Source organism: Carcharhinus amblyrhynchos, chromosome 17, assembly GCF_965287045.1.
Source record: "Carcharhinus amblyrhynchos chromosome 17, sCarAmb.v2.hapA, whole genome shotgun sequence".
NCBI classification, from domain to species: domain Eukaryota; kingdom Metazoa; phylum Chordata; class Chondrichthyes; order Carcharhiniformes; family Carcharhinidae; genus Carcharhinus; species Carcharhinus amblyrhynchos.
Genome location: NC_137340.1, coordinates 57392054 through 57418802, shown reverse-complemented (window position 1 = coordinate 57418802; position 26749 = coordinate 57392054). Strand labels below are relative to the sequence as shown.

At 45.9% G+C, this 26749-nt stretch overlaps 1 protein-coding gene across 1 annotated transcript in view; it reads right to left on the bottom strand.

The window, feature by feature from the left end:
* Nucleotides 1-2769: 2769 nt before the first annotated feature.
* Nucleotides 2770-26749, bottom strand: part of rrp12 (ribosomal RNA processing 12 homolog) — an 81451-nt gene continuing 57471 nt past the window's right edge. Inside the window, exons 24-34 of the mRNA XM_080206017.1 lie at nt 23398-23505; nt 22863-23020; nt 22103-22194; nt 15756-15911; nt 9914-10080; nt 7570-7677; nt 7164-7213; nt 6731-6797; nt 3567-3640; nt 3163-3245; nt 2770-2974 (exon numbers count right to left, since the gene is read on the bottom strand). Of these exons, the coding sequence (XP_080062143.1) occupies nt 2872-2974; nt 3163-3245; nt 3567-3640; nt 6731-6797; nt 7164-7213; nt 7570-7677; nt 9914-10080; nt 15756-15911; nt 22103-22194; nt 22863-23020; nt 23398-23505 (1166 nt within the window). The 3' untranslated portion in view covers nt 2770-2871. The remainder of the gene's footprint in view (nt 2975-3162; nt 3246-3566; nt 3641-6730; nt 6798-7163; nt 7214-7569; nt 7678-9913; nt 10081-15755; nt 15912-22102; nt 22195-22862; nt 23021-23397; nt 23506-26749) is intronic.

The window sequence follows — 26749 nt, the reverse complement described above, 5'->3', positions numbered from 1 at the left end:
TGTGTACACGTACACCCAGATCCCTTTGCCTATTAATACTCCTAAGGGTTCTGCCGTTTACTGTATAGTTCCTATCTGTATTAGACATTCCTATCCATATCCCCCAATCCCATTAGATCCCATATACTCATCCAGAAGTCTTTTAAAAGACCCCAGCGAGTTCGCCTCCACCACCACCACTGACGGCAGCTGATTCCATTCACTCACCACCCTCTGAGTGAAAAACTTACCCCTAACATCTCCTCTGTACTTGCTTCCCTGCACCTTAAGTCTGTGTACTGTCATAGCGACCATTTCAGCCCGGGGAAATAGCCTCTGAGAATCCATTCTATCTATTCCACGCAACATCTTATAAACCTCTATCAGGTCGCCTCTCTCCAGGGAGAAGAGTCCCAGCTCCCTCAACCTATCTTCATAAGGCATGTCTTCCAATCCAGGCAACATCCTTGTAAATCTCCTCTGCACCCTTTCAATAGCTTCCATGTCCTTCCTATAGTGAGGCGACCAGAAATATGATAGGGACAGAATGAGTGTGTGCATGAGAGAGAGAGAGAGAGAGACAAAGGGAGTGGGGCAGGGAATGAGGGGGGGGTGTGGAGCAGGGAACGTGTATAGAAACGAGGTGTATGGAAACGAGGGGGAGAGCGTGTGCAAGAGAGGGAATGTATGTGTATGTGAGAGAGTATATATATGCATGGCAGGGAGTGTGAGAGAGAATGAGGGGGAGTGTATATGTGTGAGTGAATTTGAGAAGGAGTATGAGAGAGGGAGTGTGTGTGTGTCTGCTCACTCTCAGTCTCAGAATTCTTAGTCACCCTCACCCCACATATACTCTAACCCACTCTCAGTGGGTGAGGCTGAGTAAATTAACACCCTGAGACCGGGAGCAAATTAGACACATGCATTTTAGGGTGACATGGTGGCACAGTGGTTAGCATTGCCACCTCACAGCACAAGAGATCCAAGTTCAATTCTGGCCTCGGGTCACTGCCTGTGTGGAGTTTGCACTTTCTCCCCGTGTCTGCATAAGAACATAAGAAATAGGAGCAGGAGTAGGCCATCTAGCCCTTCGAGCCTGCCCGCCATTCAATAAGATCATGGCTGATCTGTCATGGCTCAGTTCCACATTCCCGCCCTCTCCCCATAACCCTTAATCCCCTCTCTTATCAAAAACCCATCAACCCGCGTCTTGAAAATATTTAGCGAGGCAGCCTCCACCACTTCAACGGGCAGAGAATTCCAGAGATTCACCACCCTTTGAGTGAAGAAGTTCCTCCTCAACTCCGTTCTAAACCGCCCCCCCTTTATCTTGAGGCTGTGCCCCCTAGTCCTACTATCCTTTCTGAGCGGGAAGAGTCTCTCCACCTCTATCCTATCCATCCCATTCAACATCTTATACGTCTCAATGAGATCTCCCCTCATTCTTCTAAACTCTAATGAGTACAAGGCTAGTTTATTCAGCCTCTCCTCATAGCTCAACCCCCTCAACTCTGGCATCAGCATAGTAAACCTCCTCTGCATTCCCTCCAAGGCCAAAATATCCTTGCGTAAGTACGGCGCCCAAAACTGCACACAGTACTCCAGCTGCGGCCTCACCAATGCCCTATACAGCCGCAGCAAGACCTCCCTACTTTTATATTCAATCCCCCTCGCTATGAAGGCCAGCATCCCACAGTCCAAAGATGTGCAGGTTGGTTGATTAGCATGCTAAATTGACCACAGTGTCAGAGGATTAGTAAATGAGAGGTAAGGGAATAGGGTTTGGATGGGATCATGATCGGCACAGACTCGATGGGCCGAATGGCCTCCTTCTGTACTGTAGGGATTCTATGACACACCCTCATCCACTCTAACGGTCACTTTAATTCATTACTTTTTCAGAAGATAAACTGATTACTTTGACATTGCTCTATGTTTGTTGAGCAAGTTGTTTCCATTCTTAGTCATAACTTTTTTTGAATTCCCATACCTTTCCAAAATCTACTCATCAGTCCCGTGGATGAGAAACAAATGGGAACATGAACCTCACACAGAAAGACTGCAGCAACCGATCTATAAGAGGCACAGCAGCGTCTCCCAAACCTGTTGTCGCAACACCCATAAGGACAAGGACAGACCTTCACTACTAGCCCCCTGCAAACCCTTGCTGAGCCTCCCACCATGCAGACCCTCTCCTCACCACTTTGAACCTCACTGCCCTCCTCCCACACTATTCATCATATCCACCCTCCACAAACCCCACTAGCCCCCCTCCCACAGACCCCTGGTGCGTGGCCCACAGTCTAGTCCCCTAAAGTCTTACCATTTCCCTTCACGCAACCTGGAGGTTTCCCCTCCAATTCGCTCAGCATCCTGACCGTTAGTGTGCTGCCATTACTTCACTGTCTCTGGGTCAAGATCCTGGAACTCCTTCTCTAACATCATTGTGGGTGTACTTACACCTTAGGGACTGCACTCGTGATGGGCAATAAATGCTGGTCTAGCCAGCGATACCACATCCCATTAACAAATGAAATCTATCTCTGCAACTGGAGCAAAAAGAGACTGGTTCAGATTGCCTGTGTTCACGTTAATTGAATATGTGGAAGATGACTTTGTATAGAGGTTGTTTCAAGGAGAAATCAGTGAGGGCGTTGCTATGGGAAGGAGTAGCTGTAGCCAGAAGCAGAGCAGGTCCTGTCACTGGATCACTTTGGAAATCGTCAACAACCCACAATCCATGCCTTTCTAACTCTTCAACAGCTGAGCTTCAATAAAGGTTGCACTTAATTAAAGTTCTGAAAATATTTAATTTCATTCTATTAAGAGAAAAATAAGGTGATGGATTTGAGATTCTCAAATAGCAGCAGCTTCTCTCAGTCCATCAAATCATTACACTGTCCTTTTCCTCCTCCGTAATCTGCGGCCAGCTCCTGCTCCTCTCTGTGCACCTTTAACCAGGCCCTTGAATTGGCCAAACATCTTCGCCTTTTTCCTTCAGAAAGAAAGAAGTTTTTTTAGAAACAGAAGTTCAAACTTGCTGAGAATGGGAAACATTGCATGAATCGGCTCTGCCACACTGCCCTCCATTTACGCCGATCAAGGTCACAGTCCCTCATCACCAGCTACACATGCTACTGTTGCGAGCCACATCCCTACCACCCAGCAACAGTCAAGCCTCACCTTCGATTCAGCTGTGATTTGTCAAGTGGGATATAGGCAAAAGGATCTGGCTTTCCTCGCCGTTTCACATCCCCTCTTCCTTTCTGAAAATGAGAGAGAAAAATGTCAAAATCGGATCAGATTCACTGAGGAAACAGCAGAATTATTAAATAAATAAAAGCAAGTTACTGCAGATGCTGGAAGCTGAAACCAAAAGAGAAAATGCTGGAAAATCTCAGCAGGTCGGACAGCATCTGTAAGGCGAGAACAGGCCTGACGCATCGAGTCCAGGCGACCCTTTGTCAAAGCTCGCAGAATTATTAAAATCATTTCAGAAAAAAAAATCAGCATTGAAATGTTTAACCCCACTGAGACGACGCAATCAGACAGTGTCTGTCATTCCTTCACAGACAGTTAATACTCACCACTGATCTATACTCTGCACCATACTCTTTACTTCTCTTTGAAAATGTCGGTCTGTGAATCCCAGAACCTCCAGCTGAAACATTCACCACAAATTAATAAGGGGAGAAGGAAGAACAGACATCACAAAAACAGAGAAAACCCAAAACCTCTCTGCCTCCCCCGTGTGTGTGAGAGAGAGAGAGAGCGCGAGCGGCTGAGGATGGCTGGGCGGGGGCAGCCGGCAGCTGGACGAGGGTGGGCGGGCGATGGGCAGGCCACAGGCAGGCAAGAGTAGGTGAGAGCGGGATGACTGTGTGAGGTTGAGAGATGATTGCGTGAGGATGTGTGTGTGAGAGAGAGAGAATGAGTGTGAGTCAGAGAGTTGGTGCAGACCTGATAGGCTGAATGGCCTCTTTCGTTGTAGAAGGAGGCCATTTGGCTTATTGAGTTTGCACTACAGGCATTCTATAAAAATAACAATTTCCTGTAGTTTGGCTCTTTGAGACAATAACAAGAACTCAGAGCAAGAGGAGGCAACTGAGCTCCTTGAGCGTGCTCTGCCATTCAATATGATCATGGCTGATCACATCTTGGCCTCAATTCCACTTTCCTCCCTGGTCTCCATAACCTTTCAATCCATAATTAATTAAAATTTTATCTAGCTCCTCCTTTAATTTATTCAATGTCCCAGCATCCACCGTATTCTGGGGTAGTGAATTCCACAGATCCACCATCCTTTGAGAGAGGTAGTTTCATAAGAACGTTTCTCAAGTTCCTTTAGTACTTTTTGAAGATGAAGAAGGTTCCATGTTTCAAAATGTTTTGAAAACCCTGAACTAGAAAGACAAGGGCAGCAAGTAACTGGGAGCACCACCACCTACAAGCTCCCCTCCAAGTCACTCAGCATCCTGACTTGGCAATATATCGCCATTCCTTCACTGCGTCAAAATCCTGGAATACTGTCCCTAGCAGCACTCTGGGTATACCTACACCTCAGGGACTGCAGTGGTTCAAAAAGGCAGCTCACCACCACCTTCTGAAGGACAATTAAGGATGGGCAATAAATGCTGGCCTAGCCAGCAGTGCACACATTCCATGAACAAATAAAAATTAGCAAGGATCACTGGAGAAATTAATGGGATTTATATTTGACAAAACTCTGAAGCCTGATGATCTATATCCTAGAGATAGCTAGAGATAGTGGCTGCATTGTTTTGATTTTGGAGAATTCGTGACATTCTAAAACGGTCCTCATGGACCAGAAGGGCAGCAAACTGACCCAACTAAACCAAAAAGGAGAGAGAAAATAGAGAATGAAAGAGCAGGTAGCCTGACATCAGTCACTAGAATTATTAAGGAAATGTTAGCACTGCACTCAGAGAACCGTAATTTGGTTTAGCAGGGTCAACATGGTTTTGCAGAAGGGAAATCATGCAGAGGCACTGGTGACTTTTAAAGGACATCTTGACAAATACATGAATAGGATGGGAATAGAGGGATATGGCCCCTGGAAGGGTAGGGGATTTTGGTTCAGTTGGACAGCATGATTGGTGCAGGCTTGGAGGTCTGAAGGGCTTGTTCCTGTGCTTTGTTCTTTGTTTGTCTGACTAATCTATTAAAGAGTTTTTGAGAATTAACTAGCAGAGTAGATATGAATTGATGTAGTATATTTGGATGTTCAGGAGACTTTTGATAAGATGCCATATGAAAGGTTATTGTACTAGGTAAGGGCTGGTAGAGTGGTAGGCAAGCAGAGAATGTGTACAGTACAGATGGTGTTAATATGGCCTTACCCATTCCATCAGGCTTTCCTCACGGACATGTAATTTCTTATCAGATGTTGATCCACTTCCCTATTGTAGCCTGGATTAAATCCTGAACTCTCAGGCAGCAAAGTCCAAATCCCAACCATAAACTCTAGGGGATTAGTCTCCGAATCACAGAATTCCTACGGTGCAGAAGGACATCATTTGTCCCATCAAGTCTACACCAACTCTCTGACATAGCATACCACCCCGGCCCTATCCTTGTAACTGCACATCTTGAGGCACTAAGGGACAAATTAGCACGGCCAATCCACCTAACTTGCACATCTTTGGACAGGAGGAGGAAACTGGAGCACCCGGAGGAAACCCATGTAGACACAGGGAGAACATACAAACTCCAATCGGACAGTGATCCAAGGCTAGAATCGAATCTGGGTTTTTGGCGCTGTGAGGCAGCAGTGCTAACCACTGATCCACCGTGCAGAATGTCGCATTTGGTTCTTTTGCCATGCACCTTAAATCTGTGTCCTCTGATTTGTAACCCTTAAGCAATAGGAACAGATTCCCCCTATCTACTCCTTCTAGTCCCTTCATGAAAAACATCTTCTCTCAAACTTCTCTTCCTCATGGAAAATCATCTCAGCTTCTTCAATCTATCCACATAGCTGAAGTTTCTCATCCCTGAAACCAATCTCATGAATTTTTGCTGCAAGTTCTCCAATGTCTTAACATCTTTTGTAACACTGCCCAGAAATGAACACAACGGTAAGGCCGAAACAGTGTTTTATAAAGGTTTACCTCCTTAATTTTGTACTCAACACTGTTATTTATAAAGCCCATGATTCTGTATACTCTTAACAATTGTCTCAACCTGCCTACCACTTTGAAACAATTTGTGCACAATTATCCCCAGATCCCTCTGCTCCCACATATCTTTTAGGATTGAGGTCAAATGTCAGCCACGATCGTGGAGTCAGTTAGAGCACTGAAGAAGACATCTGACGTTAACTCCCCAATCACTTGCCTGTCTGTTTTGCTGGTCTATCAGTTTCATGTTGAAGGGAATTGGTATCATCCTCACCATCTGCAAGTTTGCTATCGCCAGCAAATTTTGGAATTTTATTTTATATTTCAATATGCAAGTCATTTCTATATAGCAAAAAAAAACAATGGTCCTAGCAGTGGTCCTTTTGGAACACCACAATCTCTTCCAGCCCGAAAAATGACCATTGTTGTAACTCACTATGTATTGACCTTGAGCCAAGTTTTGATTCAATTGGAAAGTGCCTATCCTATTCCATGGATCTCAATTTGTGGAGAGGCAGAGCAACCTTGAAGTGCCCAATGGCAATATGTAGAGGGGAATGGAGACAGAATATTCAACCATGGAAAGAGTGCAGGGAGAATTTTCAACCTACCTTTATAGAATGAATCAGCCTCAACCTCATCATCAGCACTTCTAAACTTCTGCTTCTGTACAGTTTTCTAGACAAAACAAATTCAAATCAAGAATTAAAATGGGGGCATAGAGAGAGAGAGTGATGGCGGGGGTGGGGGGGTGATCAGAGACCAGCGGGGGTGGAGGGACAAGGGCAGAGACCAGGGACAGTGGGAGACTGGCGCACTGTGGGGGAGGAGACCAGCGGACAGGGTTGTGGGGGGGAGACTGGGGAACCGGGGGAGAGACGTTGTTGGGGGGGGGAGTGGTGGTGTGGGGGAGAGACTGGAAGATGGGAGCATGCTTGGGGCAGACAACAAGGATCAAGGTTGCTCAGAGGCTGGTGATGCTGATGAAGTGTGGGAAGCTGGAATAACAAGAACAGATTCAACAAAATGGAGACAAACACTCACTGTTTTCACACCAACTTCCTCCAAGATTTCATTCGCTTCATCCTCAGAATCTGATAAGAAAGCAATTTATACCAACATCAAGTTAACTTCGAGCAACCAAACCAGCATGCGATTTCCCCAACTCCCCAACACCTGAGAGCTGACCCCAACTGGGGACATCACACTTCTCTTCCCAACTGTGACTCAGAGATTCTGTCTCCCAGCTATGATCTGGAGATATACTGACAGCCCACCTGACCGCGAGGCCCAACATCCGCAACTGGGAAAACCCCCAGCAGTGTCCGCCAGAGGGGCGCCTCGTGCCGCACCGGCCAGGAAAGGGGAGCTGAAGGGCGTTAGTGGTCTCTGGCTGTGCTTGAGGATGGGCTCCATGTACAGAGAGTGTAAAACTACCCAGGATATTCACCGTTCATTTGTGCGTCCTTTGCCTTCTGACTGATGACCAACCGGCCGTCTGACGTCACTGGGAATTGGTGTTTGATGTTGGTTTTCGTCCTTAGCTCTGGTTTAGTGGCTGTAAAAAAGATTCCAAGATTTAATGAGGTGGAAGAAAAGCTGCCCCTGTTGATTAGCTGCATATTCATCAACCCAAATACCCACCACGGGTGAGGTGCCTGAAGATTGGAGAGTGGCAAATGCTGTGCTTTTGTTTAAAAAGGGCTGCAGGGAAAAGCCTGAGAACTACACGCCAGTGAGCCTCACATCTATGGTGGGTAAATTGTTGGAAGGTATTTTGAGAGACAGGATCTACAGGCATTTAGAGACACATTTAGGGACAGTCAGCATGGCTTTGTAAGTGGAAAATCGTGTCTCACAAATTTGATTGAGTTGTTTGAAGGGGTAACCAGGTAGGCAGATGAGGGCAGTGCAGTTGACGTTGTCTACATGGACTTTAGCAAGGCCTTTGACAAGGTATCACATGGTAGGTTGTTGCATACAGTTAAATCTCATGGGATCCACGATGAGGTATCTAAATGGATACAAAATTGGCTTCTGGTGGTTGTAGAGAGTTTTTTCAAACTGGAGGCCTGTGCCTCAGGGATCAGTGCTGGGCCCACTGTTATTTGTCATTTATATTAATGATTTGGATGAGAATATAGGAGGCATGGTTAGTAAGTTTGCAGATGAAACTAAGATTGGTGGCATAGTGAACAACGAAGAAAGTTATCTCCAATTGCAACGGGATCTTGATCAATTGGGCCAGTGGGCTGACGAATGGCAGATGGAGTTTAATTTAGACAAATGTGAGGTGATGCAATTTAGTAGATTGAACCAGGGCAGGACTTACTCAGTTAATGGTAGGGCGTTGGGGAGAGTTACAGAACAAAGAGATCTAGGGGTACAGGTTCATAGCTCCTTGAAAGTGGAGTCACAGGTGGACAGAGTGGTGAAGAAAGCATTCAGCATGCTTAGTTTCATTGGTCAGAACATTGAATACAGGAGTTGGGATGTCTTGTTGAAGTTATACAAGACATTGGTAAGGCCACACTTGGAATACTGTGTATCGTTCTGGTCACCCTATTGTATAAAGCATATTATTAATCTAGAAAGAGTGCAGAAAAAATTTACTAGGATGCTACCGGGACTCGATGGTTTGAGTTATAAGTAGAGGCTGAATAGACTGGGACTTTTTCCTCTGGAGCATAGGAGGCTGAGGGGTGATCTTCCGGAGGTCTATAAAAGAGGGGCGCAGATCAGCTGGATAGTCAATATCTTTTCCCAAAGGTAGGGGAGTCTAAAATTAGAGGGCATAGATTTTTAAGATGAGGGGGGAGAGAAACAAAAGTGTCCAGAAGGGCAATTTTTTCACACAGAGGGTGGTGAGTGACTGGAACAAGCTGCCAGAGGTAGTAGTAGAGGCGGGTACAATTTTGTCTTTTAAAAAGCATTTAGACAGTTACATGGGTATGTTGGTATAGAGGGATATGGGCCAAATGTGGGCAATTGGGATTAGCTTAGGCGGTTTGAAAAAAAGGGAGGCATGGACAAGTTAGGCCAAAGGGCTTGTTTCCATGCTGTAAACCTCTATGACTCTAAGTCCCTAATTGGTAATCCAATCCTGGAGTCCTGGCACTGGAGACGACGGCCTAGTGATATTATTGTCAAGCTATTATTCCAGAAACTCAGCTAATGTTCTGGGGACCCAGGTTCGAATCCCGCCACAGCAGATGTTAGAATTTGAATTCCATAAAAAATATCTGGAACTAAGAATCTGCTAATGACCATGAAACCACTGTCAACTGTCGCAAAAACCCATCTGGTTCAGTAACGTCCTTTAGGGAAAGAAATCTGCTGTCCTCACCTGGTCTGGCCGACATGTGATTCCAGACCCGCAGCAATGTGGTTACTTTTAACTGCCCTCAGGCAAGTAGGGATGGGCAATCAATGCTGGCCAGCGATACCCATGTTCCATGAATGAATAAAAAAAAAGGAATAGCTCCACACCTCTAAAACAACTCAACAGACAGCATAAGGAAATGTATTCTCTCTGCTCCTACAACGACTCAATGGAGAAACCCAGAACCCCTTCCTAACAGTGCTACCTTCCATAACAAACACTTCCCCCTCCCACTTCTCAAACACTCACTGCCTGCCCTTTTGTCTTTTTTGAAGTCTAAGAGAATCCAGTCACACGAAGATAATGTGGGAAAGTGCAGCTGAGCTTCAGGAGAAGCCACAATTTTACTGAATGACAAAACAGACCCCAGGGACTGAATGCCTATTCGTATTCCCATCACTTGTATCCTTACCCAGCACCCTCTGTGCCACCTTCTGATCCAGGAAATTGAGGGGATCATCCTCTTCTCCTTCTTTCAGCCACGCGGAGCTCTTCTGGAGCAATCGTTTTTTTGTTGCTTTCTCTCTTTTCTCATTTCCCTCATCTTCAGAATCAGTCTCAGCCAGGATCTCCTCAATACTGAAGTAAAAATCATACCAACAGATTGAGCTACACAGGCTTTGAATCTCAAACCACACAGTTAAACCGTAAGATTTAGGAGCAGAATTAGACCGCTCAGCCCATCGAGTCTATTCTGTCACCGATCATGGCTGTTAAATTTCCCAACCCCATTCTCCCTCTTTTCCTCCATAAACTTTGATCCCCTTACAAATCAAGAACCTGCCTAGCTCTATCTTCAATACTCTCGATGACCTGGCCTCCACAGCCTTCTGTGGTAATGAATTTCATAGATTCGCCACCCTCCGGCTGAAGAAATTTCTCATCTCGGTTCTAAAGCGTTGTCCCTTTACTCTGAGGCTGTGCCCTCGGATCCCAGTCTCTCCTACTAATCTTCCCCACATCCCCTCTATTCAGGCCTTTCAGTACTCTTAAGATTCAGTGAGATCCCTCTCGTTCTTCTATATTCCATTGAGTACAGACCCAGAGTCCTCAGGCACTCCTCATACTTGAAGTTTTTCATTGCTGGGATCATTCCCGTGAAGCTCCCCGGACCCTCCAAGGCCAGCACATCCTTGCTTAGATTTGGAGCCCAAAATTGCTCACAATATTCTAAATGTGGTCTCACCAGTCTTATAAAGCCTCAGCAATATATCCCTGCTTTTGTTTTCTAGTCCTCTCGAAATGAACATTGCATTTTCTTTCCTAACTACCAAGTCAACCTGCAAGTTAACCTGAAAAGAATCCTGAGCTAAGACTCCCAAGTCCTTTTGTGCTTCCGATTTCTGAATTCTCTCCCCATTTAGAAAATAGTCTACGCCTCTATTCTTCCTACCAAAGTGCATAACTTTCCCATGTCGTATTCCATCTGCCGCTTCTTTGCCCATTCTCCAAACCTGCCCCAGTCCTTCTGCAGGCTCCCTGTCTCTTCAATACTACCTGACCCTCCATCTATCTTTATACCATCTGCAAAACGTAGCCAGAATACCCTCAGTTCCTTCATCTAGATCACTGATATATAAACTGAAAAGTTGAGATCCCAACACTGACCCCTATGGAACTCCACCAGTCACCAGCTGCCATCCTCACCTTCCACTTTCTATCAGTCAGCTAATCTTCTATCCAAGCTAGTACCCTGGACTCTTATCTAACTCAGCAGCCTCTTGTGTGGCATCTTATCAAGGCCTTCTGGAAGTCCAACTGAATAACATCCACATTTGTCAGGCATGACTTCCCCTTGATGAAAGCATGCTGATTTTGTCCTATTTTATCATATACTTCCAAGTGTTCTGAAATCTCATCCTTAATAATGGATTCTAAAATCTTACCAAGGTCAGGCTAACCGGCCTGTAATTTCTCATCTTTTTCTTCCCTCCCTTTGTAAACAGGGGTGTTACATTAGCTATCTTCCAGACCTCTGGGACTGCCCAACCCACTCCTCTACTTAAGTGATTCCTGAAAGATCACCAGCCTCCACTATCTCTTCAGCTACCTCCTTCAGAACTCTGGGGTAGAGTCCATCTGGTCTGGGTGATTTATCCATTTTCAGACCTTTCAGCTTTCCTAGCACCTTCTCCGTAGTAATGGCCACCATACTCACCTCTGCCCCGACTCTCTTGTAATTTTGGTATGTTACTGATGTCTTCTACTGTGAAGACTGATGCAAAGTACCTATTTAGTTCCTCTGCCATTTCTTAGTTCCCCATTACTACTACTACTCCAGCATTGTTTTATAGTGGCCTCTCTTACCTTTCATGTATCTAAAAAAAACGCTTGCAATCTTCTCATAACTTTTTCTTAAAGAATTTAACATAAGAACATAAGAAATAGGAGCAGGAGTAGGCCATCTAGCCCTTCGAGCCTGCCCCGCCATTCAATAAGATCATGGCTGATCTGAAGTGGATCAGTTCCACTTTCCCGCTTTCTCCCCATAACCCTTAATCCCCTTGCCTACCAAAAACCTACCTACCCGCGTCTTAAATATATTCAGCGAGGTAGCCTCCACCACTTCAACAGGCAGAGAATTCCAGAGATTCACCACCCTTTGAGTGAAGAAGTTCCTCCTCAACTCTGTTCTAAACTGCTCCCCCCGCCCCTTATCTTGAGGCTGTGCCCTCTATTCCTGCTGTCCTTTCTGAGCAGGAAGAACCTCTCCACCTTATTTGGTAAAGGAAAGGGACACAGACTGTTAGCAGAATCATACAGTAAAACAATCAAGTCAGATTGAGCACATATTTACAGCTGTACTACGCAACTGTAAAATGCGAGGGAGTAAGGCCAGGCAGGATGGCCTCTCTTTAAAACCAGGAGTATTACAAGTAAAATGGATGAGTTGAGGGCAATGATTAATACATGTGTGATACGTTGGCTATCACAGAGACATGGTTGAAGGAAGGACACGATTGGTAATTTAACATCCTGGGATATAGAATCTTCAGGCGAGATGGGAAGAGGTAAACAAAGAGGAGTAACAGTAGCCAGAGATGATACATTGGAGGGGCATCAAATGAAGCTTTGTGGGTAGAGCTTAGGATTAAAAAAAATTGCTAGGTGTGTATTACAAACCTCCAGATAGTCAGGGGGATATTGAGGAACAAATATGTGCTCAATTTGTGGAGGCGTATAAAAACAGTGACAATAGGATTATTATAGAACATAGAACATTACAGTGCAGTACAGGCCCTTCGGCCCTCGATGTTGCGCCGACCAGTGGAACCAATCTAATGACCCTCTAACCTAAACTATTCCAATGTTATCCATATGCCTATCCACTGACCATTTGAACACCCTTAAAGTTGGCGAGTCCACAACTGCTACAGGCAGGGCATTCCATGCCCTTACTACCCTCTGAGTAAAAAGCCCACCTCTGACATCCGTCCTATAATTACCACCCCTCAATTTAAAGCTATTTCCCCTCGTGTTAGCCATCACCATCCGAGGAAAACTATAATTATATTGTAATTCGGTGATTTCAACTTTCCCAACACTAACTGGGATAGTCATAGTGTTAAGGGCTTGGATGGAGTAGATTTCTTGAAATGTGCATAGGAGAACTTTTTAGATCAATATGTAGAGGGTCCAACAAGGCAAGGAAGTGTAATAACCTCTACATCTTTTGGATGAGAACATGGGGGCATGGTTAATAAGTTTGCAGATGACACCAAGGTTGGTGGCATGGTGCACAGTGATGGAAGGTTATCTCCAATTGCAGCTGGATCTTGATCAATTGGGCCAGTGGGCTGATGAATGGCAGATGGAGTTTAATTTAGACAAATGCGAGGTGATGCATTTTGGTAGATTGAACCAGGCCAGGACTTACTCAGTTAATGGTAGGGCACTGGGGAGAGTTACAGAACAAAGAGATCTAGGGGTACAGGTTCATAGCTCCTTGTAAGTGGAGTCACAGGTGGACAGGGTGGTGAAGGCGGCATTCAGCATGCTTGGTTTCATCGGTCAAAATATCGAATACAGGAGTTGGGACGTCTTGTTGAAATTGTACAAGACATTGGTAAGGCCACACTTGGAATACTGTGTGCAATTCTGGTCACCCTATTATAGAAAGGATATTATTAAACTAGAAAGAGTACAGAAAAGATTTACTAGAATGCTACTGGAACTTGATGGTTTGAATTATAAGGAGACGCTGAAGAGACTGGGATTTTTTCTCTGGAGTGCAGAAGACTGAGGGGTGACCTAATAAACATCTATAAAATAATCGGGGCACAGATCAGCGAGATAGTCAATTTCTTTTCCCAAAGGCAGGAGATGTCTAAAACTAGAGGGCATTGGTTTAAGGGGAGAAAAACAAAAGTATTCAGAGGAGAAATTTTTTCAGAGGGTGGTGAGTGTCTGGAACAAGCTGCCAGAGGTAGTAGTAAAGGCAGGTACAATTTTATCTTTTAAAAAGTATTTAGATAGTTACATTTGTACGATGGGTATAGAGAGATATGGGCCAAATGCAGGCAATTGGGATTAGTTTAGGAGTTTAAAAAAAAGCGGCATGGGCAAGTTGGGCCAAAGGGCCTGTTTCTGTGATGTAAACCTCTTTGTCTCTAAGTGTGTTGGATCTAATTCTGAGGAATGAAGCTGGACAAGTGATTTTGATGATGGTGGAGAAGCATTTTAGTGATAGTGACCAAAACATGGTTCAATTTGAGTTTGTTATGGACAAGGAAGCAGTCAAGTTATAAAGAAAAGTTTTGTATTGGGGGAGAGTGGGATGTTAGTAAAATAAGACAAGTGATAATACCACTAGGCTATCACCAGTGCTGCATTGTCAGGAGGCTAGTACTGAGGGAGTGCCACACTGTCAGAGGGTCAGTGTGAGGGAGTGCCACACTGTCAGAGGGTCAGTGTGAGGGAGTGCCACACTGTCAGAGGGTCAGTGTGAGGGAGTGCCACACTGTCAGAGGGTCAGTGTGAGGGAGTGCCACACTGTCAGAGGGTCAGTGTGAGGGAGTGCCACACTGTCAGAGGGTCAGTGTGAGGGAGTGCCACACTGTCAGAGGGTCAGTGTGAGGGAGTGCCACACTGTCAGAGGGTCAGTGTGAGGGAGTGCCACACTGTCAGAGGGTCAGTGTGAGGGAGTGCCACACTGTCAGAGGGTCAGTGTGAGGGAGTGCCACACTGTCAGAGGGTCAGTGTGAGGGAGTGCCACACTGTCAGAGGGTCAGTGTGAGGGAGTGCCACACTGTCAGAGGGTCAGTGTGAGGGAGTGCCACACTGTCAGAGGGTCAGTGTGAGGGAGTGCCACACTGTCAGAGGGTCAGTGTGAGGGAGTGCCACACTGTCAGAGGGTCAGTGTGAGGGAGTGCCACACTGTCAGAGGGTCAGTGTGAGGGAGTGCCACACTGTCAGAGGGTCAGTGTGAGGGAGTGCCACACTGTCAGAGGGTCAGTGCTGAGGGAGTGCCACACTGTCAGAGGGTCAGTGCTGAGGGAGTGCCACACTGTCAGAGGGTCAGTGCTGAGGGAGTGCCGCACTGTCAGAGGGTCGGTACTGAGGGAGTATGTATTGCATATTGAAGAGCAGGTGAAATTGCTAAGGACAGGTCCACAGTCTAAGCAAGCTGAGGCAACAAGTTTTAACTCAGTATCTCAAACAGAAGCACAGAGAACAACTCAGTACACATGTGTTAGTGTGAGTGGTATTTTGAGTGCTTACACCATTCCTTTTGTTCATGATATTGAATTATTAATAGAACATTATCTTACTGCTGTTTGAGAGTCTAGTCTGTGAAAATTGCTACCTTTCCGTAATTAAGGGTGCCATGGTAGCACAGTGGTTAACACTGCTGCCTCACAGCTCTAGAGACCCGGGTTCAATTCCCATCTTGGGTCACTGTCTGTTCAGAGTTTGCACAGTCTCCCCATGTCTACATGGGTTCCCTCCAGGTGCTGCAGTTTCTGTGCAGGTTAGGTGCATTGTCCATGCTAAATTCTCCCTCAGTGTACCTGAACAAGTGCCGGGGATTTTCACACTAGCTTCATTGCAGTGTTAATATAAGCCTACTTGTGATTAATAAATAAACTTTATAACAATGGCTACACTTGAACAGTATTTCACAGCATGCTAAGATGCTATAAATATGCTATCAGGTATTTCTTTTATTACTTTATGTGTAGGAAGCCACACATCATCTGAGCTCTGTGCTGAGCTTCTGTCATACATTCATTGGAAATTATTTGATTCCTCACCTGCCCCCATTCGGTTTTGGGATTTCATCTTCACTCTCTGAGCCACTCGCACCTCGTTTCAGGGCCCGCTGCCTCTTATTCCTGGCTTCAGCCTTGCGAATGTTGACAAGTACCCTGTGAAATTCCTCTGGAACCATGCTATCAATCATCTCAAACCTGGAGAGTTAGGGAGAGGGTTGGGGGTGAAAAGCAAACAAAGGAAAGCAATTGCAGATTCTTCAAATTCACAATCTCACTGGAGAGTCTCAAAACTGAGAAGTGCAACAAGTGAATAGGCCATTTAATGAAAGGTTCAGGGTGCTGCCCTAATGTTATCCAGATCTTGCTGCATTTGGACATGGACTTCTTCATGTGATGACTCGCCAATGGTGCTGACATTGTGCAGTCATCAACGAACATCTCACTTCTGACCTTATGATGGACAGAAGATCATTGATGAAGCAGCTGTAAATGGCTGGGTCTAGGACACCACCCTGAGGAATTTCTGCAGTGATATCCTGAGCTGAGATGAAAGACCTCTGACAAATATAACCATTTTCCTTGGTGCCAGGTATGACTCCAACCAGGACAGAGATCCCCCCCACCGATTCCCACTAACTCCAGTTTTGCTCAGGCTCTTTGATGCCACCTTGATGTCAAGAGCAGTCACCCTCACTTCACCTCTGGCATTCAGCTTTTGTTCAATGTTTGGACCAAGGCAGTAGAGGTCAAGAGCCGAGTGGCCCTAGCAAGTTACCGACAAGTAAATGTTGCTTGATAACACTGTTGACAATACTTTTGATCATTTTACTCATGTCCAGAGTAGGCCGATGGGATGGTAATTGGCCGGGTTGGATTTGTCCTACTTTTAGTGTACAGGACATATCTGAGCAATTTTCCATGTTGTTTTGCAGATGCCAGTGTTGTAAGCTGTACTGGAACAGCTTGGCTAGGGATATGGCAAGTTCTGGAGCACTATTTATTGTCAGAATATTATCAGGGCCCAAAGTCTTTGCAGTATCATGTGTCTTCGCAATGAAGCCCAGTCTATTACGCAAACCAGCCTCCCATCCAATGACTCTATCTATACTTCCCGCTGCCTCGGCAAAGCAGCCAGCATAATTAAGGACCGCATGCACCCTAGACATTCTCTCTTCCACCTTGTTCCGTCAGTAAAAAGATACAAAAGTCTGAGGTCATGTACCTTGTGACTCAAGAACAGCTTCTTAACTGCTGCCATCAGACTTTTGAATGGATCTACTTCGCATTAAGTTGATTGTTCTTTACACCCCAGCTATGACTGTAACACTACATTCTGAACCCTGCTCTTTCCTTCGCTATGAACATAGAACATTACAGCGCAGAACAGGCCCTTCGGCCCACGATGTTGCGCTGACCAGCTTTTAAAAAAAACACTAACCCACTAATCTAAACCAATCCCATTTCGTCCATAAACCTATCCACAGATCTCTTAAACGCCCCCAAACTAGGCGCATTTACAACTGCAGCTGGCAGGGCATTCCAGTCCCTCACCACCCTCTGGGTAAAGAACCTACCCCTGACATCAGTCCTATAACTACCCCCCCTTAATTTAAAGCCGTGCCCCCTCGTGCTAGCTTTCTCCATCCTAGGAAAAAGGCTATCACTATCCACCCTGTCTAAACCTCTAATCATCTTATATGTTTCAATAAGGTCCCCTCTTAGCCGCCTTCTTTCCAGCGAAAACAACCCCAAATCTCTCAGTCTCTCCTCATAGGATCTCCCCTCCACACCAGGCAACATCCTGGTAAACCTCCTCTGCACCCTCTCCAAAGCCTCTACATCCTTCCTGTAATGTGGGGACCAGAACTGCACACAATACTCCAAGTGCGGCCGCACCAGAGTTGTGTACAGTTGCATCATGACGCTGCGACTCCTAAATTCAATCCCCCTACCAATAAACGCCAAGACACCGTATGCCTTCTTAACAACCTTATCTACTTGATTCCCAACTTTCAGGGATCTATGTACACATACACCTAGATCCATCTGCTCCTCCACACTATTCAAAGTCCTCCCATTAGCCCTATACTCAACACATCTGTTATTCCTACCGAAATGAATTACCTCACACTTCTCCACACTAAACTCCATCCGCCACCTCGCGGCCCAGCTCTGCAACCTTTCTAAGTCACCCTGCAAACTATGACACCCTTCCTCACAATCTACCACACCTCCGACTTTGGTGTCATCAGCAAACTTACTAATCCACCCAACTATACCCTCATCCAGATCATTAATAAAAATTACAAACAGCAGTGGCCCCAAAACAGATCCCTGAGGCACACCACTCGTAACCGAACTCCATGACGAATATTTACCATCAACCACCACCCTCTGTCTCCTATCTGCTAGCCAATTCCTGATCCAATTACCTAGATCACCCCCAATCCCATACATCTGCATTTTCTGCAGAAGCCTACCATGGTGAACCTTATCAAACGCCTTACTAAAATCCATATACACCACGTCAACTGCCTTACCCCTATCCACCTCTTTGGTCACTTTCTCAAAGAACTCGATAAGGTTAGTAAGGCACGACCTACCCGCTACAAAACCATGCTGACTGTCTCTAATCAATGAAAGGTATGCTTTGTCTGTATAGTGCACAAGAAACAATACTTTTCACTGTATACCAATACATGTGACAATAATAAATCAGATCAAAATTTATTGATCTTACATGGAACGAATCAAATTGGCTAAAGAACAAAGATTGACATCTGTGATGCTGAGGACCCCTGGAGGAGGCCGAGTTGGTTCATCCACTGGGCCTTGCTTTTGCACCAACGTGCTGGTCTCCTCCATCTCTGAGATGGGAATATTGATGGAGCCTCTGCTGTTAGTTGTATAACTGTCCAGCAGCAGCACTCTCATAACGGCAGGACAGAGAGGGACGTAAAAAGGGTGGGAGTTGCACTACTGGTTAAGGAGAATATCACAGCTGTACTCTGGGAGGGCACCTTGGAGGGCTCATACAGTGAGACAATATGGGTAGAGCTCAGGAATAGGAAAGGCGTAGTCACAATGTTGGGGGTTTACTATAGGCCACTCAACTGCCAGCGGGAGATTGCGGAACAGATACGGCGGCAGATTTTGGTAAGGTGTAAAAGTAACAGGATTGTTGTGGTGGGAGATTTTAACTTCCTCTATATTGACTGGGACTCACTTAGTGCTTGGGGCATGAATGGGACAGAGTTTGTAAGGAGCATCCAGGAGAGCTTCTTGAAACAGTATGTACATAGTTCAACTAGGGAATGGACCATATTAGACCTGGTACTGGGGAATGAACCCAGCCAGGTGGTCAATGTAGGGGAGCAGTTTGGGAACAGTGACCACAATTCAGTAAGCTTTAAGATACTGATGGATAAAGGTAAGTATAGTCCTCAAGTTAAGGTGTTAAATTGGGGGAAGGCTAATTACAACAATATTAGGTAGGAACTGAAGAATGTAGATTGGGGGCAGATGTTTGAGGGCAAATCAACATCTGACATGTGGGAGGCTTTCAAGTGTAAATTGATAGGGATTCAGGACTGACACATTCCTGTAAGGATGAAGGATAAATACGGCAAATTTTGGGAACCTTGGATAACGAGAGATATTGTGATACTAGTCAAAGAGATAAAGGAAGCATTTGTCAAAGCTAGGAAGCTGGAAACACATGAAGCAAGTGTGGAATACAAGGCAAGTAGAAAAAAGCTTAAGCAAAGAGTAAAGAGGGCTAAAAGGGGTCACAAAAAAGCACTGGCCAGTAAGATTAAGGAAAATCACAAGGCTTTTTATACATACGTAAAGAGCAACAGGATAGCCAAGAAGAGGGTTGGCACACTCAAGGACAAGGGAGAGAATCTATGCATGGAGCCAGAAGAAATGGAAAAGTAAATGAGTAGTTTGCGTCAATATTCATCAAAGCGAAGGACTTGGTGGATGATGAATCTGGGAAAGGATGTGTAGATAGTTTGAGTCACGTTGAGATCAAAAAGGAGGTATTGGGGTTCTTGAGAAACATTAAGGTAGACAAGTCTCCAGGGCCTGATGGGAAATACCCCAGAATACTGAGAGGCAAGGGAGGAAACTGCTGGGGCCTTAAGAGAAATCTTTGTATCCTCACTGATGATAAGGGAAGTGCCAATGTTATTCCTTTGTTAGAAATCGCAGAAACCCTCCAGTGTAGAAAGAGGCCATTTGGCTCATCAAGTCTGCACAAACCACAATCCCACTGGTGCCCTACCCCCATATCCTTACTACTTACCTGCTAATCTCTCCAACCTACACATCTCAGGACTCTTAAGGGGCAATTTTTAGCATGGCCAATTAACTTAGCCCACACATCTCTGGACTGTGGGAGGAAACCAGAGCACCCTGAGGAAACCCGCGTAGAAACAAGGAGAATGTGCAAACTCCACACAGACAGCAACCCAAACCAGGAATTGAGCCCAGGTCCCTGGAACTGTGAAGCAACAGTGCTAACCACCGTGCTACCGTGCCAGGTAGTAAGAATAATGCAGGTAATTACAGGCCGATGAGCCTTACATCAGTGGTAGGGAAATTATTGGGGAGGATTCTTTGAGACAGGATTTATTCCCACTTGGAAATAACTGAACGGATTGATGAGAGGCAACAGGTTTTGTGAAGGGGAGGTCGTGTCACATTAACGTGATTGAGTTTTTTGAGGAAGTGACAAAGATGACTGATGAGGGTAGGGCAGTGGATGTTGTCTACATGGACTTCAGTAAGGCCTTTGACAAGGTCCCTCATGGCAGACTGGTGCAGAAGGTGAAGTTGCATGGGATCAGAGGTGAGCCGGCAAGGTGGATACAAAACTGGCTCGGTCAAAGAAGAGAGGGTAGCAGTGGAAGGATGTGTTTCTAAATGGAGGGATGTGACAAGTGGCATTCCTCAGGGATCAGTGCTGGGACCTTTGCTGTTTGTAATATAGTGAAAAGTCTGACAACACATATATAAATGATTTGGAGGAAAATGTAACTGGTTTGATTAGTAAGTTTGCGGACGACACAAAGTTTGGTGGATTTGCGGATAGCAATGAGGACCTTCAGAGGATACAGCAGGATATAGATCGGTTGGAGACTTGGGCGGAGAGATGGCAGATGGAGTTTATCCAGACAAATGTGAAGTAATGCATTTTGGAAGGTCTAATGCAGATGGGAAATATACAGTAAATGGCAGAACTCTTAAGAGTATTGACAGGCAAAGGGATCTGGGTGTGCAGGTACACAGGTCACTGAAAGTGGCAATGCAGGTGGAGAAGGTAGTCAAGAAGGCATACAGCATGCTTGCCTTCATCGGCCGGGGTATTGAGTTTAAAAATTGGCAAGTCATGTTGCAGCTTCATAGAATCTTAGTTAGGCTGCATCTGGAATATAGTATTCAATTCTGGTCGCCACCCTACCAGAAGCTTGTGGAGGCTTTGGAGCGGGTACAGAAAAGATGTACCAAGATGCTGCCTGGTATGGGAGGATATTAGCTATAAGGAGAGATGGGAGAAACTTGGTTTGTTCTCACTGGAACGACGGCGGTTGAGAGGATCTGACAGAAGTCTACAAGATTACATGGACAGAGTGGATAGTCAGAAGCTTTTTCCCCAGGGTGGAAGCATCAATTACTAGGGGGCATAGGTTTAAAGGAAATGTACAAGGCAGATTTTTTACACAGAGAGTCGTGGGTGCCTGGAATTTTGGGGGAGGTAGTGGAATGAAGAGGTAGTGTATAAGATCTTGATGGGTATAAATAAAGTGAATGCAAGCAGGCTTTTTCCACTGAGGCTAGGGGAGAGAAAAAACTAGAGGGCATGGGTTAAGGGTGAAAGGAGAAAAGTTTAAAGGGAATATTAGGGGGGGCTTCTTCACACAGAGAGTGGTGGGAGTGTGGAATGAGCTGTCGGATAAAGTGGTAAATGCGGGGTCACTTTTAACATTTAAGAAAAACTTGGACGGGTTCATGGATGAGAGGGTGTGGAGGGATGTGGTCCAAGTGCAGGTCAGTGGGACTAGGCAAAAAATGGTTCGGCACAGACAAGAAGGGCCAAAAGGCCTGTTTCTGAGCTGTAATTTTCTATGGTTACATGGAAGTGGATACAACAGTGACCTTTAAGGGGCGTCTTGACAAGTACATAAATAAGATGGGAATAGACGGATATGGTCCCCGGAAGGGTAGGGGGTTTTAGATGAGTCGGGCAGCATGATTGGTGCAGGCTTGGAGGGGCCGAAGGGCCTGTTCCTGTGCTGTAATTTTCTTTGTTACTATTGTGAAACCACATTCAGTATTCACCAGCAGGAAAACTATTCCTGTGGTTACATTTCTGCACTCACCCAAACTTGCGAACAAATTTTGTGAAGATATTCTTCAATTTCACACGGAAATGCCGTCTCATATCATCTCGCATACCACCTATACTCTCCATCTGACAATGAAAGAAGATAAATTCAGAACAAGGATGGGGAAGGAAGTAAAGAAAGAGAGCAACAATGCAGAATGAGGGGCAAAGGAGAATTGGCAGAGTGGCACAGACAGACAGGGGCAGCAGGAGGTTAGAGTCATAGACAGTTTGGAAACAGGCTCTTCAACCCATCTTGTCCATGCTGCCCTTTTACTTTTAAACCCCTAAACTAATCCCATTTGCCTGCATTTGGCCCATATCCCTCTATACTGATTGTACCCACGTAACGGTCTAAACACTTTTTAAAAGACAAAATTGTACCCGCCTCTACTACTACCTCTGGCAGCTTGTTCCAGACACTCTCCACCCTCTGTGTGAAAAAATTGCCCTTCTGGACACTTTTGTATCTCTCCCCTGTGAGGAATAAGGTAGAATACACTTTATTCAATGTATAATCATGAGTTGCCGGATTAGAAGTGGTGTGCAGCAGCATTACAAGGATGTGAGATGCCTGTTCATAGCGCCGGGTTATAGGGGGCGGGTTATAGGGGCAGGGAGGGGAGTGTTACGGGGCCGGGTTATAGGGGCGGGGAGGGGAGGGTTACGGGGCCGGGTTATAGGGGCGGGGAGGGGAGGGTTACGGGGCCGGGTTATAGGGGCAGAGAAGCCAAGGAAGTGACTACTTGGCTCACCAAAGCCTGAAGATGCTGAGCGAGAACTCTTGTTTCCATGACGAACAGAACAACTTTGATAAAACTCAGGGCTGACTTCACAACATCTCGTGTTTTGGATTGGAGTAAGAGGCAGATGTTCTGAAGCAGCTGTTCAATGCCTGCCGTGTCCATTATATCTGAAGATGAAAAGGAAAAAATCAAAATCTCTCATCCGTGTGTCAGCTTGTACTTCCACGCAACTCTCTACCATTACCCAAGCAGCACCCTGCACACAGTATCATCTCCAAATTACTCAATAATCCAATATCCCATCTCCACAAAGATTGATCCACCAGCCACACTCACCAACATGGCCTGTAGCATCTGAGACTGACCCATAAGCACACGGAGGTCATTCCAACACAGAGTTACACCATTGAATTTCCAAAACACGATTTCTCATCTTTACCAATGGACAACAGACAGAACTATCGCACTGATACACAGCAAGGAGAGGAAAGGGAGATTGGAATATGCCAACTGCTATTAAATGTTAATACTGCCTGTCCTGTACCTTTGAATTCGAATACCAGACGAGTGAGTGCAAGAACGGTGCAGCTGATCATGGTAACAGACCCGGTTAAACCAGCATAGATCAATGCCAGATACTGGCTTACAGCTTCTGCAAAATAAACACAGCTTGTTAGGAATTTTCACTCTCTTTCTCAGTCCCTTCAGAATGTAAAGACAGAATATTGACAAGATGCATCATAAGAATGATGAATCATGAATAGGTCACTGAGACAGTGGGACGGCGGCGTGGGCTCGTTGGGCCTGTTTCCCGTGCTGTGTTTTCTTTGTTTGTTAAGAACATAAGAAATAGGAGCAGGAGTAGGCCATCTAGGCCTTCGAGCCTGCCCCGCCATTCTATAAGATCATGGCTGATCTGTCGTGTCTCAGTTCCACTTCCCCGCCCTCTCCCCATAACCCTTAATCCCCTTGTCTATCAAAAACATATCAACCCGCGTCTTAAATATATTTAGCGAGGCAGCCTCCACCACTTCAACGGGCAGAGAATTCCAGAGATTCACCACCCTTTGAGTGAAGAAGTTCCTCCTCAACTCCGTTCTAAACTGCACCCCCCCCCCCACCTTATCTTGAGGCTGTGCCCTCTCGTCCTACTGTCCTTTCTGAGCGGGAAGAGCCTCTCCACCTCTACCCTATCCATTCCATTCATCATCTTATATGTCTCAATGAGATCTCCCCTCATTCTTCTAAACTCTAACGAGTACAAGCCTAGTTTATTCAGCCTCTCCTCATAGCTCAACCCCCTCAACTCCGGTATCAGCCTAGTAAACCTCCTCTGCACTCCCTCCAAGGCCAAAATATCCTTGCGTAAGTGCGGCGACCAAAACTGCACACAGTACTCCAGCTGCGGCCTCACCAGTGCCCTGTACAGTTGCAGCAAGACCTCCCTACTTTTATATTCAATCCCCCTCGCTATGAAGGCCAGAATCCCATTCACCTTCCTGACCACCTGCTGCACCTGCCAAGCTGGGTTTTTGCGACTCATGCACAAGGACCCCGAGGTCCCTCTGCACCGTTGCATGCTGCAGTTTTTCGCCAAGTAACAGTCCTTCCTACCATTATTCCTACCAAAGTGGACAACTTCACACTTGCCAACATTAAATTCCATTTGCCAGTTCCTGGCCCATTCGCCCAGCCTATCTAGATCCTTCTGCAGACTTCCCACACCCTCCGCACAATTTGCCTTTCCCCCAATCTTGGTGTCATCAGCAAATTTCGACACCATACACTCGGTTCCCTCCTCCAGATCATCTATATAAATGGTAAATAGCTGAGGCCCCAGTACCGACCCCTGGGGCACTCCACTAGTCACCATCCGCCAATCCGAATAGCACCCATTGACCCCCACTCTCTGCCTCCTATTTGACAACCAATCCTCTATCCACGCTAACACCCTACCCCCAACTCCATGCCCCCTAACCTTCTGTAATAACCTCTTGTGCGGCACCTTATCAAACGCCTTCTGAAAATCAAGAAAGACCACATCCACCGGCTCTCCTCTATCCACCGCCCTAGACACATCCTCATAGAACTCCAATAAATTTGTCAGACACGACTTTCCCTTAACAAAACCGTGCTGCGTCTGCTCTATCAAACAATTCTCCTCAAGATGCCTCGCTATTTTCTCCTTGATCACGGACTCTAACATTTTACCTACAACAGACGTTAAACTAACCGGCCTATAATTCCCTGCCTTTTGCCTGCCACCCTTCTTAAACAACGGCGTAACATTAGCCGTAACATCACCGCAGCGGAAGCAAATTTTCACAGCTCCGTATTGTCAGCAACATCTTGGGGGTTACCACTGAGCAGAAACTGAACTGGACCCAGCCATATAAATACCATGGCTACAAGAGGCGGTCAGAAGCTGAGAATTCTACAGTGAGTAACTGACCTGACACCCCAATGCCTGTCTACCATCTACAAGGCACACGTCAGGAGAATGATGGAATACTTCCCACTTGCATGGATGGGTGCGGCTCCCGACAGCACTCGAGAAGCTTGATATTATCAGGACAAAGCAGCCCTGCTTGATTGGCACCCAATCCATAAACATTCACTCCCTCCACCACCAGTGCTCAGTGGCAACCGTAAAGAAAAAGAACAAAATCAGCCCGGGAAACAGGCCCTTTGGCCCAACAAGCCCGCGCTGCCATCTCAACATCACCAGTCCCCCTCTCCACCCATGACCCCTATCTAATGTTTTATGGCCATCCAGATTGAGGGAAACTAATTTAGGGACAATTTATTCCTGCCAATCAGCCTAACAGCACATCTTTGGGGTGTGGGAGGAAACCGGAGCACCCGGAGAAAACCCACACAAGCACAGGGAGAATGCGCAAACTCCCACAGACACCGGCCCAAATCCATGTGTCTGCACAGCAATCAGCGATCGTCACTGAGCTGTCGTCTTGCCCAGTATCTTGTCCAGTTTAGGCACACTAACGACATGAAGCACTAGGCCAATCTCGAACAACCAAGAGCAGCCCCAGTACAACCCATCGCGTGTATGCCCCTCGTTGGACACGAGGTGGACCGACTTAAAACCTGTGAATGAAAAGATAAAAAACATTATTATCATACTATACCCATTTACATTACCAGGGACGTCCCAATGCTGACGACCCTTATTTAAAAGGTTCTCCTACATCCATCCATCTCCAACTCAGTCATGTGCCTGTCTAAGTTACTCTTAAAGGACTCTAGTGTGTTTGCCTCCACCACCTTACTTGGCAGAGCATTCCATACTCCCACTACCCTCTGTGTGAAAAACCTCCCTCTAATATCTGTGTTGTACCGCTCCCCCCTCACCTTAAGTCCATGGCCCCTTGTCCTACGTGTCTCTATTATAGGAAATAGCTTACCTCTGTTTACTCTATCTATACCCTTCATAATCTTACATACCTCTATTAGATCCCCCCTCAGTCGACGTCTTTCAAGGGAAAAGAGCCCCAATTTCTTCAATCTTTCCTCATACCCCAGTCCTTCCATACCAGGCAACATCCTGGTAAACCTCCTCTGCACTCTCTCCAGAGTCTCCACGTCCTTCCGGTAGTAAGGCGACCAGAACTGTACGCAGTACTCCAAATGCAGCCTAACCAACGTACTGTACAACTGCAACATTAGACTCCAGCTCTTATATTCTATACCCCTTCCTATAAAGGCTAACATACCATAGGCTTTCTTCACCACACTCTCCACTTGCACTGCCACCTTCAAAGACTTGTGCACTTGCACCCCCAGGTCTCGCTGCGACTCTATACTCCTTACGGGCTTACCCTTTATCATATAACTTCCCCCTACATTATTCCGGCCAAAATGCATCACCTCACATTTAT